The following is a 21,369-nucleotide window of genomic DNA, read 5'->3' as shown; positions in this document are numbered from 1 at the left end:
CCCTAGGGCCGTGTGCTCATCCTGCTGCTATTCACACTGCTGAGGAACTGCTGGATCCACTTCCAACCCAATCATTAAGTTGGTTCATTATGACACAAGTGGTTGGTCTCATCAGCAACGACGATGAGACAGCGTACAGAGAGGAGGCAGAGCAGCTGGTCGAATGGTGCAAACACAACAACTTGAGGCTCAGTGTGGACAAGACCAAAGAGATGATTGTGGACCTTAGGAAGGTGCAGACAGGTCATTCCTCACTGCACGTACTATAAGCAGTTCCTCCATGGAGAGAGTTAGGAGCACCAAGTTTCAGGGTGTGCACATAATGTACTGCAGCAGTGTGCTACACACAGCGCTAGAATAACCACACGTAGTCGGTGAGTTGGAGTTGCGATAAAAAAAGATTTATTCAAACGTCGCGGCCTCCTTTAAAGCCTTCCCGTTCCCACCCTCCCCGGGCAGGACTGCTGTGGGGAATGCATATTCGCAGACCCTTTCCGCGCGCGGGGTTTTCCCCTTGCTGGTGAAGATGGCCTGGCGGCCTTTTTGAGGCCAGCCTCTCTGCCGGCGCGCGCTGTTTCGTGAGCCAGTTCGTGTGTGCTAGAAAGTGGGTCGCCACAGTACGAACATATCTGGTCCCTCAAAACCAACTCCTTAGCAGTGTCTCCAGTTCCTGAAGAGACCCACACTCTAACTAACTTTTACAGGAGCACCATATGGGAACTGTAAGGCACCTGAATGCACTCCCTTCCAAAGGATTGTAAGGACTGCTGAGAGGATCATCAAGGTCTCTCTTTCATCCATCTGAGAGACGTATCAGGAGTACTGTACATGCAGGGCCCTTTGCACTGTCAGTGATCCATCCCATCGGCCCAGTAATCTCTTTGAGCCCCTACCATCAGGCAGGGCGTACTGTAGCATTAGGACAGGGACTATTAGGATAGGAACCAACTTCTTCCCACAGGCCATGCAACTACTAAACTCCCTGCCACCACCCAGGTCTCATCACGTATGAAACGCCAGTAGTGTTACACTGTTTTCTTTTTAACCTGTAAAAAAATGCACCTTATTATTTGTTTGGTAATGTTACTCTTTGTGTTGCGTGTCAGTTATACGCACTGTGTTCTGCACCCTGGTCTGGAGGAACGTTGTTTCGTTTGGAGGTATACATGTGTCTGGTTGAAATGACAATAAACTTGTACTTAACCTTGATTTAAGGAAGGCTCATAAGATGGATCCAACATTGGCTCGGAGGAAGCAGACAGACAGGGGTGGTTGAAGGCTGCTTCTCGGAATGGAGGTCACTGACGAGTGGTGTGCTGAGGGTTCAGTGTAGCAACTTCTGTTATTCATGATTTAGATAAATGATTTGGACACAAATACACAAGACTTGATCAGTAAATTTGTGAATACTTGAAATTGGGAGGTGTTGTTGACAGCAAAGTAGGTGTTGTAGATTGCAGGGGGACCTTGATCAGTTTGATAAGTCAGGCACAGAATGGCAAATGGATTTCAACACAGACAGGTGTGAAATAAAGGCAGACCAACATAGGACTTACACTATCAATGGTAGGGCGGTAGGAAGCTTAATTGAACAAAAGAAAGTATAAGTCCATAGCTCATTGAAAGCAACATAAGAGAGACTGTAGATGCTGAATTCTGGCTCCACACACACAAAATGCTGGAGAAATACACCAGACAGGCAACGTCTATGGAGGGAAATGAACAGTCAACATTTTGGGCCAACACACTTCATTAGGACCGGAAAGAAAAAGGCAAAAGCAAGAATAAGAGGGTCGGGGAAGGGGGAAGGGCATGAGCTGGTGGGTGATAAGCAAATCCAGGCGAGAGAGAAAAAATAGGAAGGTGGAGGGGAACAGTAATATGTGAAAAGTTGGGAATAGGTAGAAGAAACAAAGGGCTGACAAGGAATCTGACAGTAGAGCACAGAAAAAAGGGAAGAAGGTGGGAAACTAGAAGGAAAAAGCTGAAGGTGATGGGCAAGTTGTGTGGGTGGGGAGGAAGAAAGGGGTACAGGACTACAGGGACAAGGGAAGACAAACGTGGGGTGGGGTGGGGAACAGACAAGAGTGGTTACTGGAAGGTAGAGAAATCAATATTAATGCCAGCAGGTTGGAGTCTGCCAAGGTGGAATTCAAGGTGTTTGTCCTCCAACCTGCTTCTGGCCTCAACGTGACAGCAGAGGAGGCCGTGGACATACATAGCAGTTTGACAATGGGAAGCAGACTTAAAATGGCTGGCCACTGGGAGATCCTGGATGGGGTGAAGGTGTTAGATGAAGCAATGACCCAATCTGCATATTGATCTCACTGTCTTGAAGGAGGCTGCACCAAGAACACCAGATATTATAAATAATCCCAATGGATTCACATCTTACATTGGTAACAATAGTATCACTTAGGAAGCACTTGGATTGGTACATGGAAGGGTGGGGCTTGGAGGGATTTAGGCTGAACGCAGGGAACTGGACAGACAGTGTGGTCAGCATGTACTCATTGGGCCAAAGGGCCTGTGTCTATGTGGCTTTGCACTACGACTCGAGAGTTGTACAGGATGTTGCAGAGACCATAGTTGGAGTACCATATGTGGTTCTCGATGGCTGGTTTTAGGAAAGATAGATTACACTGGAAAGGGTGCAGAAAATATTCGCAAGGAGGTTATCACAACTAGAGGGCACAAACTATAAGAAGAGATCGGATAAGCTGGTGCTGTTGTTCCTGGAGGGTAGGAGGCTGAGGGATAATTTTATAGAGGTCTGTAAAATCATGAGGGACATTGATAGGGTGAATGCACACAGACCTTTTCCCCATGGTTGTGGGTTGGGGGTCATGAAAAACTACGGTGTAGTTTTAAGCTGAGATTTAAAGTGGACTCAGGGACAACATTTTCACACAGAGAGAGTTGAGTATTTGGAATGAGCAGCCAGAGGAAGAGATAGAGGTACTATAGGTACAATTACAACATTTAAAAAGTTAGGTATATGAATAGGAAAGGTTTAGAGCAGTGATTCCCAATGGGGATGGTTACGTGACCTAAGGGGCATTAGGGGAAAAAGAATTTCCTGGGGGGGGGTTGCAGTAAGCAGCACCCTAACTTGAGGCAAAGAGACCTGACTGACCGTTACTAGAGCAGGCACTTCAAAAAAAAAAGAATGAGCACTGGAACACAGGAAGAACCATAGCTCTGCAGGCAATGAGCAACTTGTCGTCACAACGCAATCTCATCTGACCTTACCAACCAAACTATGAATGAGGGATGCATAAATTAGAACCAGGGTGCCAACAGCTCCCCTTGACTCACGGCACAGAATGGGTTCATGTAATTTAACAGCTGTTAGTCAAGTACACTCTCTCAATTTTCTCTACAGATCTATAGAAAACAGAACGTGCAATGATACAGCGCAGGCCAGAACCAAATGGTGAAATAGAGCCAATCAGTGAACCCACTGACCCTGAGGATTCCTCCTGAGTTGTTCAAAGTGACCTCAGCTTCATATGTGCAGTCAGGAACCATCTTACATGATTGGTTAATTGTGTGAACTAGAATAGTATAAAGGTAGCTTGCTGAACACCAGCTTCATCCCAACTAACATTCAGATTCCAATCTGAATCCTTGTTAATGCATCTTCAGAAGAGATTCTCTTTTGTAAAAAGTCAAAACCAAATACCAACAGAGAATCAATCAACGACGAGCTCAAAACGTATATTGACGATAAAAGTATTCTGATTATGAAAATGGTTTCTTGTGCAATAGATGGAGCACCATATATGACAGGTTCACATGCTGGTTTAGTGACATTTATGAAAAAAGAAACTCCAAGTCCTTTTGCAGTCCATCGTGCAATTCATCGTTAACATCTCTTCGCCTAAAACCTCAGCCAGCCAATTTTTTCAAGTATGACTTTTGTAATATCTGCTATCAACAAAATTAAAGCTCATCCATTAAACAGTAGAATATTTTGCCAGTAATGCAAAGATAATGGTGAAGAGTTTAAACACTTGCTTCTTCACATTGAAGTGCACTGTCTGTCAGAAGGCTGCTGCATAAAACGTTTCTTTGATATTTTTGACACTGTGGTTGAATTTTTGCTCAAAGTCGACAAGAGCTTGGGAAACAAGATTGAACTTCTATGTGGAGATGTGGCATCTGAATGACAAAATGAACATTCTAAATATGAAACTGCAGGGAGAGAATTTCAATTTAATCCAGGCAAGAAGTACAGTGTCCACTTTTATTGGAAAATTGGAAATACATAAGCAAAGCATTGGGAGACAAATGTTTTCACAGTTTCCCTGCATGGAAAGTATGGCACTCTCTTTCACAGACAGTGATTTGCAAGAGTACTGCTTACACCTGCAGTCACTGAAGAAGGATTTTCAGAATCGATTCAAGCATGTGAATGATCTGGAAATTCCAGACTGGGCATTTAACCCATTTCTTTGCAGGGTGGAAGAACAGGAAGAGACCTTGCAAGAAGAAATTATCAAAATTCAGAATGGTGAAAAGCAAAAATGCTTTTCAAAAAATGTCAGCTTTTGTGGTATGTGGCTACACTGTCATACACTGTCATACAAAATTTCCTGGTCTTTGGAGAAGAGCCAAGTGGCTCTTCATTGCATTTCCATTGTCCTACCTTGTTGAAAGAGCCGTCAGTGCAGTGACCACATACTCACAAAAAACAGAAACCACTTGGACATTGTTACATGGGGACTTAAGGCTTTTGCTGTCACAACTTGAACCAGATATTTCAACTCCTGCTAAAAACCATCAAGCTCAAGGGTCACATTGATATTGAAGCTGCTGTACAGCACACTGGCACTGTGTAAGCTAGGTTTAAAGACAAATAATAATTTAAAGCAGAATCGTTTTTCTCACGTTAGCAGATGGTAGACACGATTTTATACTAGAGGGGTGCTGGAAAGTCTTCTTCTTCGGTTGTCCATCGAAATCCAATGACAATGTCCACTCCTTTAACGGTGAAATCTTTGTGACCTGGACCCACAGGAACTATTGCAGGTGGGACATGTATATGTAGTGGTGGTGGCAACCATGGCTTCATTTCTCCTGGCTCTCTTCTTCTGTCTTCTAGTTGTTCTTTCCATCTCCAGAATACGAACCCTGTCCCCACACAGCTGTCGCCAAGTGGAAAGTACACTGTCCCTAAGAGAGGTGTTGGCAAGCCTGAAGGTGCTTTGGGGGGGGGGGGCACGTTGGCAAGTTTGAAGGTGCTTTGGGGGTGTTGGCAAGTATGAAGGTACTTTGGGGGCGCTGACAAGTATAAGGTGTTTTGGGGGGTGTTGGGGTAAAAAAGGATGGGAAACACTGGTTTAAAGAAATGTGGATCAAATGTAGGCAGACTGGCTTGGCGGGCTACTTGGTCAACACGGGCCCAAGAGCCTGTTTCTGTGCTGTAAACCTCTATGAATTTCTCAAGGAGTATTATGGATACAGGACTATATTGTAGAAGGAAACTGGGGCAAAAAGGGGACATGAGATATCCTTGGCGAATAAGGTGAAGGAGAATACATCTGTACAAGTTGTTGGTGAGCCCACATTTGGAGTAATGTGCACAGCTTTAGTCGCCATACTACAAAAAGTATACGATTAAGCTTGAGAGGGTGCAGAAAAGCTTCACAGGAAGTTGCTGGGACTTGAGGGCTTGGGTTACAAGGAGATTTGATAGGCTGGAGCTGCTTTCCCTGAGCAAGGGAGGATGAGGGGTAATTTCATAGAGGTTTATAAAATCATGATGGGCTTAAGTAAGGCAGATGGTCAGAGTCTTTTCCCCAAGGTGGAGGAGTTTAAAAGTAGAAGGCGTAGATTTAAGATGAGACGTGAAAGATTTAGAAAGAGACCTGAGGGAAAGATCTTCCACACAGAAGGTGGTGGGTATATGGAATGAGCTGCCAGTGGGAGATGGGAGTGGTTCAGGTTGGCACCTTGGTTAGTAAGGATAGCTTGGGCTGAAAGGCCTGTTTCTATTTTGATTAACTGTATGACTCTAATTAGTGTTCTGTCTGTGTAACCATGTTACCTATCTCCATGTTCCTTTACCTGATATAAGTTTTTTGTTTGGTATCTTATCAAATACACTTTGACATTCCAGAAACGGTATGTCATTTATTTCTTATCCATGCTCAAAAATATTCCATAGGATCTGATAAACATTTCTTCCATTATATATAAACACAAAATTCTGTAAATACTTAGCAGGTCAGGCAGCATTTGTGGAAGAGAAACAAGAGTTACTGTTTCAGAATAAACAATTTTCATCAGCTCTGCATGTCAAGACATAGGATCTTCAACCCAAAATGTTAATGCTTTTTCTGTCACAGTTTTGGATCAGATTGTATCATGGTTATTTTCTGTACAGTTTAACAATTATGCCTGCTTGTATTTAATATAACTACCTACATACGTGTAACTGTTCAGGGTGTTTCCTAATGGTCACCATATGTATATGCAATTGTTCATCGGGTTCCCTAGTAGATACATATCAGTCTCTTTCTGGAAGCTTCTTGGTATTGCATTATTTGAATAGGGGTTATTTGATTGGTTAGCTCTTATCTACAAATTTGAATAGCACGTATTTTATCTATGGTATAGGAAGGACTGAACACGTTGGCCTGCCATCTTTACTTCTTCTTTCTTTCCCCTACCAGACCTCTGCTCTTTCCTGTTACCAACTCTCTTTTTTCTATTAGCACTTAACAAAATGATTATGAAGCAACAAGTTTTATGCCCCTTTCTTGACTTCTGAAAGCACCCTGGATCAAAAACATCAGAATCTAACAACAGACGCTACCTGAACTGCCAAATGTTTCCAGCATTTTCTATTTTTGTTTCAATCTTCCAGAGTCAACAGATTTTCTGATTTTCATTTTATATAACCAGGTGGATTTGACCATTCCTGAAAAGCATTTACCCCAGTGATCCAGATGTAGCAGCTGTTACACATTCCAGTCATTCTTCTTGTCTTCACCTTTTCACACAAACACACACAACACCCTCTCTCATTTACTCCCTCCCTTTCTCCCCATCTCCATCCCCACCCAAATCTCCTCTTACCTCAACTGAGTAATCCTGAGGCTCATTTGGAACTTCAGTGATATATTCATCCAGGCGTTCCACACTCACCATCTGTATTTCAGTTTGTGTGAAGCTAGAAATGACTCCGGAGAGTAAGTTTGTGATTGACAGAGCATAGGATAGGGCGAGACCCACCAGGCCTGAGACAAGAGAAAAAACAATATGGTAGTTACTCACCTTGAGTTGAAACGTGCTGGTGATTGACATGTGAAGAGAGAATAGGTCAAATGGACTCACATTGGTCCGACATATTGATGCAATCATGAGGGAGGCATGCTAGTGAATACACTTCATTAGGAGTTTGATGGGAATTGCATATGTCACCAAAGACTCCAGCAAATTCTTACAGAGGATCAGAGAGTTGTAGACTTGGCTAACTCCACCGCAGGCTCGAGCCCCCCCACCATCAAAGACATCTTCAAAAGGTGTTGCCTCACGAAGGTGGCTTGCATCATTAAGGATCCTTACCATGTGTGACTTGCCCTCTTCTCATTACTAACGACAAGGAGGAGGTACCGGAGCCCAAAATACACACTTAGTGTTTTTGGAACAGCTTCTTCTCCTCTGTCATCAGATTTCTGAACGATCCATGAACTCCCCTTTCGCACTATTTAATTGAGTTTTCATTGCAACTTTCTGCATCAGGTCACAGTCCTAACACTTAAATGTAAATTCAGGAGACTTGGATAAAGCAACTGGGCAAAATCTTAGATGGGTTTCAATGCAGGCAAATGCAAATCAATCAAGCGTGGGCTAATAATTGGTCTTAATGTTGTGCAAATGATAATGGAAACAGTGGAGGTTCAAAGAAACTTACAGGCAATAAGCATGCTTGGGATAGTCAGAATTAATAAATTGTGTAATTTCAATATGTTTTAAAAGAATAGGTTCTGAATTTATTTATGAAAATACAGAAAGGTTGTCAAAGAAAGTACATGTACTTGTCTAGACTGATGTACAGAGCAGCTTTTGGACTTGTAAGGGTCCAGAGTGAGGATGAGCAGCCGGAAGTCTCAGTGTATATTGGCACCAATGTCATAGGTAGACAAGGTGAGGAGGTCCGGAAGAGAGGTAGAAAGCTGAGAAACAAGACCTCCAGGGTAGTAATCGCTGGATTGCTGACTGTGCCACACGCCAGAGTAAGAATAGGATGATTTAGCAGTTGAATGTGTCGCTGAGGAGTTGGTGCAGGGGGCAGGGGTTCAGGTTTATGGATCATTGGGATCTCTTCTGGGGAAGGTATGACCTGTACAAAAGGGATGGGTTACACCTGAACCTGACAGGGACCAATATCCTTGTGGGCAGGTTTGTTGGAGTTGTTCGGGAGGGTTTAAACTAATTTGGCAGGGGGATGGGAACCAGAGTGATAGTGCTTGAGGATGGGGTAGTTGGTTTACAAAGACAATGTGTAATGAAACTCCAAGCAAGGAGATGCTGATGATAGGGGAAAATTGCAGTCAGCTGGATAAGTTGCAACTTAAAAGGCGGACAAAATCGAAAAGGATGGATAAAGGACTGAAGGTGTTACATTTGAATGCGCGCAGTACATGGAATAAGGTAGATGAACAACTGGCTCAGTTACAGATTGGCATGTATAATATTGTGAGCATCACTGATTATAGCTGGGAACTTCATGTCCAAGGATACATATTGTATTGAAAGAACAGGCAGGAAGGCAGAGGGGTTGGTATTGCTCAGCTGGTAAAAAATGTTATCAAATCATTATCAAGAGGTGACAGAGAGTTGTAAGGTATTTAATCATTGTGGTTAGAGCTAAGGAACTTCAAGGGTAAAAAGACCACTGATGGGAGTTATATAAAGACAGTAGCAAGGATGTTGTCTACAAATTACAATGGAGAATAGAAAATGCATGCCAAAAGGACAATGTTATAATAATCATGGGGGACTTCGATAATCAGGTAGATTGAGATTGGGAAAATCAGGTTGGTGCTGGATCCCAAGAAGAGGAATTTCTAGAATATTTATGAAATAGCTTCTCAGAGCAGCTTTTGGCTGAGCCCACTAGGGGATTAGCTATTCTGGATTGGACGTTGTTCAATGAACCAGAACTGATTAGAGAGCTTAAGGTAAAAAGAATGCTTAGGGGCAAGTGATCATAATGTGATCAAATTCACCCCGAAATTTGAGAAGGAGAAGCTAAAGTCAGATGTATCAGTATTATAGTGGAGTAAAGGGGATTACAGAGGCATGAGAGAGGAGATGGCCAAAATTGATTAGGAAAGAACATTGGTAGGTATGATGGCAATGGCTGGAATTTCTGGAAGCAATTCAGAAGGCACAGGATATATAAATCCCAAAGAGGAAGAAGTATTCTAAAGGCAAGATGACACAACAGTGGCTAATTACGAAAGTCAAAGCCAACATTAAAGCCAAAGAGAGGGCATATAATAGAGCAAAAATTAGTGGGAAGTTAGAGGAATGGGAAGCTTTTAAAAATCAACAGAATTAAACTAAAAAAGTCATTAAGGAGGAAAAGATGGAACATGAAAATAAGCTAGCCAATAATATTAAAGAGGATACCATAATCTCTTTTAAAGTGTAAAAGAGAGGTGAGTGTGGATATCGGACCGCTGAAAAACGATGCTGCTGAGGTAGTAATGGGAGACAAGGAAATGGTGGATGAACTGAATAAGTATTTTGCATCAGGCTTCACTGTGGAAGACATTAGCAGTATGGTGGAAGTTTGTGAGTGTCAGGGGTTAGAAGTGTGTGAAGTTGCCATTACCAGGGAGAAAGTTGTTGGGGAAACTGAAAAGTCTGAAAGTAGATAAGTCACCTGGACCAGATGGTGTACACCACAGAGTTCTGAAAGGGGTTGCTGAAGATATCGTGAAGGCATTAGTAATGATCTTTCAAGAATCACTAGTTTCTGGAATGTTTCCAGAAGGCTGGAAAATTGCAAATATCACTCCACTCTTCAAGAAGGGAGAGAGGCAGGAAAAAAGGAAATTATAGGCCAGTTAGTCTGACCTCAGTGGTTGGGAAGATGACAATTGTTGAGGATAAGGTTTCAGGATGCTTGGAGGCACACGAAAAATTAGGCCACACTCGGCATGGTTTCTTCAAGGAAAAATCTTGCCTGACAAACTTCTTGGAATTCTTTGAAAAAGATAACAAACAGGATAGACAAAGGAGAATTGATTGATGTTGTGTACTTGGATTTTCAGAAGGCCTTTAATATGAGGCTGTTTAACAAGCTACAAGCACATGGTATTACAAGAAAGATACTAGCATGGATAAAGCAGTGGTTGACTGGCAAGAGGCAAACAGTGGGAACAAAGGGAGCCTTTTTCTGGTTGGCTGCCGGTAACGAGTGTTGTTCCATGGGGGTCTGTGCTGGTACCACTGCTTTTTACATTATATGTCAACGATTTGGATGATGGAATTAATGTCTATGTTGCAAAGTTTGCAGACGGTATGAAGATAAGTGGAACGGTAGGTAATTTTGAGGAAGTACAGAGGCTACAGAAGGACTTAGATGAGGAGAATGGGCAAAGAAATGGCAGATGGAATACAGTGTCAGGAAGTGTACAGTCATGCACTTTGGTAGAAGTAATAAAAGGGTAGATCATTTTCTAAATGGAGATAAAATTCAAAAATCTGGGTGCAAAGTTACTTGTGAGTCCATGTGCAGGAATCCCTAAAGGTTGTCTGTGGTGAGGAAGGCAAATGTGATGTTAGCATTCATTTCAAGAGGACTAGAATATAAAAGCAATGATGTAATGCTGAGGCATTATGAACCACTGGTGAGGCCTCACGAGCGTTGTCAGCAGTTTTGGGCCCCTTATCTTAGAAAGGATATGCTGCCATTGGTGAGGGTTTAAAGGAAGTTCATGAAAATGATTCCAGGATTGAAAGGCTTGATGTATGAAGAGTATTTGATGGCTCTGGGCCTGTATTCAGTAGACTTCACCGAAACCTATCGAATAGTGGAAGGCAAACACGAGGAAATCTGCAGATGCTGGAAATTCAAGCAACACACATCAAAGTTGCTGGTGAACGCAGCAGGCCAGGCAGCATCTCTAGGAAGAGGTACGGTTGACACTTCGGGCCGAGACCCTTCGACAGGACTAACTGAAAGAAGAGCTAATAAGAGATTTGAAAGTAGGAGGGGGAGGGGGAGATCCAAAATGATAGGAGAAGACAGGAGGGGGAGGGTGGGGGAGATCCAAAATGATAGGAGAAGACAAGAGGGGGAGGGATCCCTCCCCCTCCTGTCTTCTCCTATCATTTTGGATCACCCCCTCCCCCCGACTTTCAAATCTCTTACTAGCTCTTCTTTCAGTTAGTCCTGACGAAGGGTCTCGGCCCGAAATGTCGACTGTACCTCTTCCTAGAGATGCTGCCTGGCCTGCTGCGTTCACCAGCAACTTTGAATGGTGGAAGGCCTTGATAGAGTGGATGTGGAGAGAATGTTTCCAATGGTGGGAGAGTCCAGGACCAGGGGACACAGACTCAGAATAGAAGGGTGTCCTTTTAGAACAGAGATGAGGAGGAATTTCTCCAGCCAGAGAATGGTGAATCTGTGGAATTATCTGTGGAGGCTAAGTCTTTACATATGTTTAAGACAGAGGTTGACAGATTCTTGATTGGTCAGGGCAATTGAACAGATACAGGGAGAAGGCAGGAGATTGGGGCTGAGAGGGAAATGAATCAGCCATGGTGCAGCAGACTCAATGGGCCAAATGGCTGAACTCTGCTCCTATTTCTTATGGTCTTATTTGGGTTTAGGAAGTAAGGTGATGCAATTTGTGATCACGGGTTAGTGGTTTATTGCCCAATTCACCTCTAGTGGGCAGCATCAGTCTTGTAACTGATCAGATACGTTAGCGACAATCAACTCTCTACTTCCCCAGCAGGGAATCTTTAACTGATAATTTGTAGATGTACAGTTTACTTCAAATCTCTGCCTTAATTTTACACCTAGATTAAAATTATCCATATTCTTAAGAAAGAATTGCTCTGATTTTACTGTCCTAATGTTGGTAAGGTTACAACATTCACTGTTATCATAGGACAAATCTAATCCAACTGTATCTTCAAATATCTATGTATGCACAGAAGACTCTTTTCAGTCTTGTACTGCAGAAATCAGGAGATTGATTCCTTTGAATCTTGTGCTGCAACTGAAATTAGTTTTGGTCACCCTTTATTAGGAAAGGCAAGGTTAAACTGGAAACAGTGCAGAAAAAGCTAGAGAGGACTAAAAGATCTAACTTAAAGGGACAGAAGTGAGGGTTGGACCAGCCCAGATTGGATAAAGCATTCCTTGAAACATAAGGAATCACGATAGGCATAGATAAAATTGATGGTGTCTTTTCCCCAGGGTAGGGAGTCCAAAACTAGTGGACATAGATTTGGAGTGTGAGGGGAAAGATTTAAAAGGGACCCTGAGGACAACTTTTTCCACACAGAGGGTGGTGAGTACATGGAACAAACTGCCAGAGGACGTGGTTGAGACAGTACAGTAGTATCATTTAAGGAGCACATGGATGGATGTGTGGAAGGACAGGGCTTCGAGAGAGATGGCCTGAACACAGTAAATTGAGAGGAGCTGATTGGGCACCATAGCCAGCATAGCTGTGGTTTAGGCTTAAGAGCCTGTCCATACTGCATTGCTCTATGACTCTAAATTTAGGGCATAATTAACGCAGATTACTATAATAGAGCAATCCAAAAATCTAATAGCGGTTGTTGCTTACAACTGGAGAGTGGGATGCATCCATTCCAGGACGACAGAGGGCTCACCTTCCTATTCTGAACAGTACAGCACCTAGTTCACCGAGGTCACATAATCAGTATTCTTGCAATTTACCCTTCGGTCCCCCCCACCCCCGTTTCTTTGCTAATCTTCTGGACATCATCATTAATGCTCAGCTGCATTTTGCCATTGATTCCTTCACTTTCCAAACTGGATTTTGTTCCTCTCCCCTTACCTCAAATCTCTGCATTTCTTTGTCTCGAGAAACCTCTGTGGAGTAAGATACAGACTCTGATGAAAGGTCATTGAACTGAAATGCTGATTGATTCTCTCCCCCCAGAAGCTGACCGAATTGCTGAGTATTCCCACACTTTCCAATCTAAGCTGAGAGTTCCACTAGTCTACTGTTTCTGTTTCAACTACGGATAAATACATGGATGAATCCCCTACCCTATAAAAGCTCCAAAAGCATTTTGTGCTTTCCATTCAAACTCGTCTCCTGGATGAAGAAAGGTATGTAAAACTGACGCCATCATGAAACTATCTATTGTTGAAAATGCAAAGGAACAATGCCCCAAATCCAGGGAAGTGAATACATTGGTGATTAATGGGAGGACCACAGACAGCAATAGAGTTGTATAGCAGAGAAACAGGCCCTTTGGCCCAACACAACAATGCTGACCGTTACAGTTGTTTATACTAATCTACTTGCCTCTTAATCAGTGGTGTTCCTGCTTGGGGTGTGAACTGGAGTGCGGGGTACAGACAGTCAGTGGTTTTCGGTGTCCCTTGGGCAGGGACCAGAGTGAGGAGTTCAGTCAATCACTGGTGTTCCTACTCTGTAGCATTGTTGTGTGGAAAATAACACAGTCTGGCAATGTTGCTCAGGCTCAGTTTAGCTAACTCGCTTTCTCAGGCACCGCTGCAGCTTGTGGCGGTGGGAATGGTGCTTTGACACTGAGATATGATGGGTATACTCTGCTCTTGTCTCATCAAATGGCTCCTTGTCTTGAGATGCTAACATCTTACCTGGATTGCCATGGCTAAGGCTGTGCTGAAGGACAGCGATAACAGCGATGGCCGTCACTACAGTAACACCAATCATCTGCAGCCTGATGTCGAGCCACTGCATGGCAGTATTGGCAGCATAAAGACAGCGCTGGTTCAGTTCAAGGCGACAGCCATTCTCCTTTTCAAACCTGAGGAGGGAGTGGGAGTGGGATTAGATAACAAATGAGGCAACGTATGTACATGGAAATTTCTAGAACTGCAGGTAAAGTGACACATCATCAATCTCACAGCCATCAAGTAGGCTGGGAAGGAAAATGTTGCAAATACTTGCACTTGAGAGCTTTCCAAGAATCATTTTGGAAAGCCTTCCCAGGTAATTTTAAAATGAATTACTACTGAAAAGAAGAATCTATTCCATGCCTTAGTGGGTTCCCCTGCCAACTAGTTCAAACACCCAACAAAAAAGCACATCACTTTTAATCTTTTCCCACCTCATCTTAAACTAATACAAAATTTGGACTGTCTATTACGCCCATACCTCTCATAATTTTATAAAATTCGGTCAGGTCTCCCCCTAGCCTCTGTCACTACATTTGACCAACCTATCCTTGTAGCACTCACCCTCAAACCTAGACAGCATCCTGTTAAACCTCTTCTGCACCCTCTCCAAAGCATCCTTCCAACAATGGGGCAACCAGAACTGAATACAATTCTTCAGATACAGCCTCACCAAGTTTTATAAATCTACATTATAACATGCTAACTCTTGAATTTAATGTCTCAACTAATAAAGACAATCATGCCATAAGCTTTCTTTTCCACCCCATCAGCTTGTGTGGCCAATTTCAGAGAGCTATGGACTTGGATCCCAAGACTGTTGTGTAATACATGATAGTTGGTGGACTTGTTGAGGGTAGTCTTTTACTACAGACTGATATTGTTTAGTTGGTAAGAGGGACAATGAAATGGCAGATAGAACTTAATCCTGAAAAAATGTGAGGTGATACTTTTTAGGGGATTAAATGCATAGTGGATGGAAGGATCCTGGAAAATATTGAGAAATCAGACCAAGGTGTACACATCCACAAATCCTTGAAGGTAGCAGCACAAGTTGGGAAGACAGATGGGGTACTTGCCTTCGTCAGCTGCGATGAGAGCAGTAAGGTTTGGTACAACTTTATCAGACATTGCTGTGGAACACTGTGGAATATTATCAGAGAATGCAGAGGGCATTCACCAGGATAAGAAGTAGGCCATTTGGCCCGTAGAGTCTGCTCTGTCATTCATTTATTCATTATTTTCTCTCTCAACCTCATCCTCCTGCTTTTACCCCATAACCTTCCATATCCTTACGAATTAAGTACTTAATTACTTTCACTTTACATAATCCCAATTACCTGGCCTCCACAACTTCCTGTGGCAATGAATTCCACAGATTCAGCACCCTCTGGCTAAAGGAAGTCTTTCTCATTTCTATTTTAATGGGATGTTCTCGACTCTCCCACTGTTGGAAACATCTTTTCAATATTCAGTATGTTTCAATGAGATTCCCCTCCCACCCCATTCTTCTAAACACCAGTGAATGTCAACCCAGAGCCATCAAACGCTCCTCATACATTAACTCTTTCATGAACCTCGTATGGACCCTCTCCAATACCATCACATCCTTTCTTGGATAAGGACCCCAAAAGTGCTCACAATACTCCAAATATGTCTGACCAATGCCTAATAAAGCATAGCATTACATCCTTGCTTTTATATTCTAGTCCTCTCAAAGTGAATGCTAACATTGCATTTGCTTTCCTTACTACTGACTCGACCTGCTAGTAAACCTCTAGGGAGTTCTACACTAGGATTTCTAAATTTGCTCCCTGTTTAGAAAATAGTCTAATACTAATAGCATGTTGCCTGGAAAGGAGTTTCAGATACAAAGTGGACTGGATTCGTTTCCTTGGAAGGGAGGAGGCTGGGGGGAGTGGGAGGGGGACTGAGACTGAGTGAGTGCATGATACTCTGAGGGATATAGACAGTGAGAAATAAACAAGAGCTTTAGAGGGATCTGAGAATTGTTTTTCACCCGGTGGTGGTTGAAATCTGTATCTCACTGCTGGCGGGGTGGTGGAGGCAGTATTTTCACAGTTTTACACAGTGTTAGAGGGCTGAAGTTTAAGATGAGAGGGGAAAGAATTAAAAGTAATATGCAGGGCAAGTTGAGGGGCAGAGAGAGAATCAGAATTAGAATCAGGTTTAACATGACCGGCATGTGTCATGAAATTTGTTAACGTAGTGGCAGTAGTACAATGCAATACATGATAATATAGAAAAATAAAGTACTAAACCAATTACAGTAAGTACATATGTACATTAAATAGTTAAATTAAAAATAGTGCAATAAGAGCTATAAAAAAAAGAGGTAGTTTCCATTGAGGAATCGGATGGCAGACGGGAAGAAGCTGTTTCTGAATCACTGAGTTTGTGCCTTCAGGCTTCTGTACCTCCTTCCTGACAGTAACAGTGAGAGAGGGCATGTCCTGGGTGATGGGGATTCATAATAATGGACACCGCCTTTCTGAGGTACTGCTCCTTGAAAGTGACTGGAAAACTACAGAGGCTAGAAACCAAGATGGAACTGACTAATTTTACACTTTTCTGTAGCTTCTTTCTATCCTATGCAGTAGCCTCCTCATATCAGACAGTGATGCAGCCTGTCAGAATGCTCTCCACGGTACATCTGTACATGTTTTCGAGTGTCTTAGGTGACAAACAAAACCTCCTCAAATTTCAAATGAAATATAGCTGCTGTCTTGCCTTCTTTATAGCTGCATCAATAAGTTGAGAGCGGAGAGGGGGGAGGGAGAGAGAACAAACACAGAATGTAAAGGTTACCTCAAAATGGAAAATTCAATGTTATTTCTTTTAAGTTGTATCCGATCCAGGGGGGATAAGAGGGGACAGCCAGTACAGATATGGTAGGCTGCAGGGTTGTGTCTGAACTAGATGACCACTGGATTAATTATCTCACTGCTACACAAACAGCTCACCTGACAATGGCCCGTGACGCCCTGATAGTGGCGAGGCCCTTCAGTGTCTCAGAGAAATGTATATAGATCGGGGAGAGGGTGATGGCAGTCAGGCGCTTGAGCTCCCTTGAAGTGAAGCGGTAGTAGCTTTGCAAATAGAAGTAAATGATTGTCAGTGGCAGCAGGATCAGCATGATCCATGGAAGACTGTAACTGATCATCAGCACCATGCCCAGCTGGCCATACAGAGCAGCCAGGAAGATGTTGAGGATGAAGGGAAGAGTGTCGTCTACGTTGTAGAGGTCTGTGGAGAAACGGTTCACAATGCGTCCAATGGGAGTTATGTCAAAGAATGATGTTGTGGCCTAAAACAGAATGAAAACCAATTAAGACTCTGTTATTTCATTAACCAATTTCCCTCTCTAATTCTTCCATTGCTACCTAGGCAGATTATTTCATTAAGGAGTGAATCACAGGCCAGCCTCAAATGCAGTAATGATTCTTCTAATAGACAGCCACAGGATAGAAATGCTGGTTTTGCCTCCCATAGCACCCCATACATCACTGGCACATCCATCCCCATCAGTGGTACCATCCACAGCTGCCTCAAGACGACAACATCCATCTTCAAAGGTCCTGTACCTACCATCCAGGACATGATACCTGAGCTTCTGTACCTTCTGGTACCTCCTGCCATCATGTAGGAGGCACAGAAACCTGAAGTCCCACACAGCCAGGTTCAATGACAGCTACTTCCCCTCAGCCATTTTGTTTTTGAACCTATGACCACTTTGCACTAAAATCAACATTTTTTTTGTTCGAATTGCATTTTTCCTTGCCAAAATTGTGTATGACTTATGCTTTTCTTGAGTGCTGCTAATATGATGCAATGTTTCTACAAATAAGGTATTCATTACACATAAATGTGCTTGTGTAGATGACAATAAACTCGACTGACAGCAAGAGTGAAATTCCTATCCTTCCACAAACCAGCACTGAATTTACAGTCTACCTCCGTAATCTTACTCTTTTTTTTGCTAAGGGCAAGGGAAAATTTGACTGGGGTGGGTAAAAGACCTACAAATGGGATCCTTTAAACCTGGGAATGAACAGATCAGGGACTGATTCTAGTCAAGTCAAATTCATTCTCATATTAGACAACCGGGTGACCCGTTGGGGCACCTTTTGAGAGAAAGGTAGTGCAGTGTGGTGTGATGTGCTTCGGAAATTAAAGAAGATCTCAGTGTATTAAAGAAGAAAGACACGTAGCAAGACAAATATTGGTCCTCTTCGTTTAACGAAGGACACTTTTTATGACCACATTTCTGGTGATAATGACACATTCTCCATGGTTTGGCCTCGCGCCTTATGTATAGTCATAGCAAACCATGACTGTATCGGGAACCGGCTCCGCTGAAGAGGGACATCTTCCCCTTCTGATAAACTGAGAGTAATTCTTGGGATCATGACAATGTCATTTTTAAATGCACCAATGTTTATCTTTACTACGATGAGACTGTCGTGCAGCTCTTCCACCATCATCCGCGTTCCATTGCAAAGCCTTGGTGGATCCAAGTTCCTCATTGAAATGATGGGAGATCCCCTCTTCAATTCCAGTTTATGTGGTGGCAATCCAGAGAGTTTGACGGAATCAAGATGTAATGATGGATTTGGCCTTGAATAATCACAGGATTCCATCGATTCCTAGTTGGAACGACTTCTTTGGCACTAAAGGATGTCAATTGGAAGAGGCAATTGTATTGTCTGATGTTCTTCCTGAACTCGTTTGCAATAGGTTCATCATCGCTGTACAAATTGAGGAGTTCATTAGGTAGAGGCTGCAAATTGCTTATCCTGACCTTTCCCTTCATACAGCAGAAATGTGCGGTTTCTCCAGTGAATAGGAAGGCACGACAGTGAGGGCATACCCTGGTCATCGAACCAACATCAGCAGAAATGTGACGGCATGCGAGTCATGCATTTCGCCTTGATCTTTCTCTGTCGAGGTATTGTCATCTTCAGCAAGTCTCGCAATAATGACTCTCTGCCGCATATTCTCGAGTTGATCTTTCCTTTTCTCCTCTGTCTCTTCCTCTCTCCTCCTTCTCTGCCTGTTTTTGTCATTCTGGAGACGCACAGCCCTTTCATCCTTCGTCTCTTCATCTCTTCTACCATTTGTTCTTTCTCTCTGATCCTGGAGTCGTGCGGCCCTGGCCTGATCGGATTCTTGTTCTCTCCTCCGTCTGTGCCTATTGCTGTCATTTTGGAGACGTGCATGCCTCTCCTCCTCTGTCTCCTCTTCTCTCATCTTTTTTGTCCTGACTCTTTGATCCTGGAGTCGTGCGACCCTGGCCTCATCCGATTGTTATTCTCTCCCTCTCCTTGCCCATTCCCGACGACGTTTGGCGTCATCTCTTGACCATAATGTCCCCTTTTTCTTTCCACGCGGCATAATTAGGCTATCCATATATTTTTACCCTAATGCTTGATAGAGGATAGGAAGCAGTAACACCAAAGCTTCCAAGATGCTGCTGTTTCTTGATGATGTGGTTGGTGCTCTCCAAAATGGACGTGATAGCCCTGCCCTTTTGCTGCGGTTGGTGTGGCTCTGTGAGCATCGTGAGGCGTTGCTGAGGCTGGCCGTGTGCATGTGTCGTGGTGTCGCGTTGCGGTCTCCATGGAAGGTGGAAGTGGCTCTGTGAGCATCGTGAGGCGTTGCTGAGGCTGGCCGTGTACATGCGTCGGGCTGTGGCGTCCCAATTTCCATGTTGGCTGATCAGGTCTTGGGTGAAAGGCAGCCTGTTGATTTTTGGTGAATGAGCAATTTTATACGAATATATAACACTGAACTTTGCCTACATTCTGTAAGTTAGTGCATTTTAATTAGATTTAGCCAAAAAAAAGTGCCGCTGTAATGCACAGTTTGCACTAATTGAAGGTCACAAACAGACAGAGCATGAGAGTTTTAGTAGTATATAGATAACTATATACATGTATATAACATATAGAACCATATAATGTATATAAAAACAAGATAATGTTTCTGCAAACCAGGAGTTAAAAGCACAGCAGTACCTATTACTCGTGATAACTTACGAAGGTACTGATAAAATCTCTAGATGAATCGCACATAAATAACAAACTAAAGAGCATTAATTTTAAATATCGGAAGGCACGGAACGGATTAACCAGCCACTCTTCGAATATGATGCAGCCGGGAGTTCAGAAGACTAATGGCCCAGGGGATAAAACTGTTTCCCCTCCTGAACATTCTTGTTTTTACGCATCGTAATCTCCCGCCCGATGGCAGAAAGTCAAAGAGGGTGCTGGATGGATGGGTGGGATGGTTAATAATACTAGGGGCCGCATGTGCGCAGTGCTCCTGATAAGTGTCCCCGATGGATGGTAGGAGACCCCTATGATCCTCTCAGCTGTTCTCACAGTCATTTGTAGGGACTTCTGGTCTGATGGGCGACTGCTCCCATTCTAGATGGAGCTGCGACTTGTCAGGATGCTCTCAATGGTGCTCCTGTAAAATACAGTTAAGATGGGGGGCGCGGAGGAGCCTTGCTTGCCTCAGTGGAGGCGCTGCTGTGCCTTCTTGTTCAGGGTGGTGATATTAAGGGACCAGATGAGGTCACCTGTGATATGAACTCCCAGGAACTTGGTACATTTAACTCTTTCCAGGAAGGAGCCATATATTCGTAGAGGGGGAAGGTTTGCACCTTCCTGAAGTCCACAATGATTCCTTTGTTTTCTCCACATTCAGGCTCAGGTTGTTATTCGCACATCAATCCACCAGCCACTCCACTTCCTCTCTGTACTCCATCTGGTCATTGTTCTTGATAAAGCCAATCACTGTTGTGTCATCCACAAACGATGAGACAGTCTGAGCTGGATCCTGTGACAGTCATACATCTGCAGTGAGTTCAGCACACAGATTTGAGGAGTGCCAGTGCTCAGCGTACTGGGATAAGAGATGTTGCTGCCCACATGGACTGACTGTGTGGCCTTCCTGTTTAGAAGTACAGTGTCCAGTTGCAGAGGGAGGTGTTGAGACCCAGCGAGGACAGTTTCCCCACCAGTCTCTGGGGTATGATGGTATTGAATGCTGAACTAAAGTCAATGAACTGCAGTCTGGCATATGAGACCCCATTTTCCGGGTGGGTCAGGGCAGAGGCTATTGCATCATCAGTGGATCGACTTGAGCGATAAGTAAACTGGAAAGGGTCCAATGTAGCCGGACGAAAGGCTTTAATGTGCTCCATGACCAACCACTCATAGTTGTTGATGCTAAGGCCACTGGGCAATAGTCACTTAGGCAGGTTACTGTTGCCTTCTTTGGCACCGGAATGATAGTTGCAACCTTGAAAACCAAGGAGACAGTGGACTGTTCTCGAGAGATGTTGAATATATCCATCAGCACCTCTGTTAGTATGAGCTGCGCAGTTCTTTCAGAACCTGACCTGGTATATTCTGGGGCCCCACAGCATTGTGTGGGTTGACTCT

General features: G+C 43.5%; 1 protein-coding gene across 3 annotated transcripts in view; it reads right to left on the bottom strand.

Moving 5' to 3' along the window:
- abcc10 (ATP-binding cassette, sub-family C (CFTR/MRP), member 10) overlaps positions 1 to 21,369 on the bottom strand; it is a 92,991-nt gene that overhangs the window by 11,609 nt on the left and 60,013 nt on the right. For all 3 annotated transcript variants that reach the window (XM_063040528.1, XM_063040529.1, XM_063040530.1), the window contains 3 exons: positions 16,882 to 17,225; positions 13,859 to 14,028; positions 7,087 to 7,247 (listed from right to left, as the gene is read on the bottom strand). In XM_063040528.1, the coding sequence (XP_062896598.1) occupies positions 7,087 to 7,247; positions 13,859 to 14,028; positions 16,882 to 17,225 (675 nt within the window). The remainder of the gene's footprint in view (positions 1 to 7,086; positions 7,248 to 13,858; positions 14,029 to 16,881; positions 17,226 to 21,369) is intronic.

Source organism: Mobula hypostoma, chromosome 2 (genome assembly GCF_963921235.1).
Source record: "Mobula hypostoma chromosome 2, sMobHyp1.1, whole genome shotgun sequence".
In the NCBI taxonomy this organism is placed as follows: domain Eukaryota; kingdom Metazoa; phylum Chordata; class Chondrichthyes; order Myliobatiformes; family Myliobatidae; genus Mobula; species Mobula hypostoma.
Note: the sequence above shows the minus strand (reverse complement) of the source record. Positions and strands in the feature narration are given on the sequence as shown.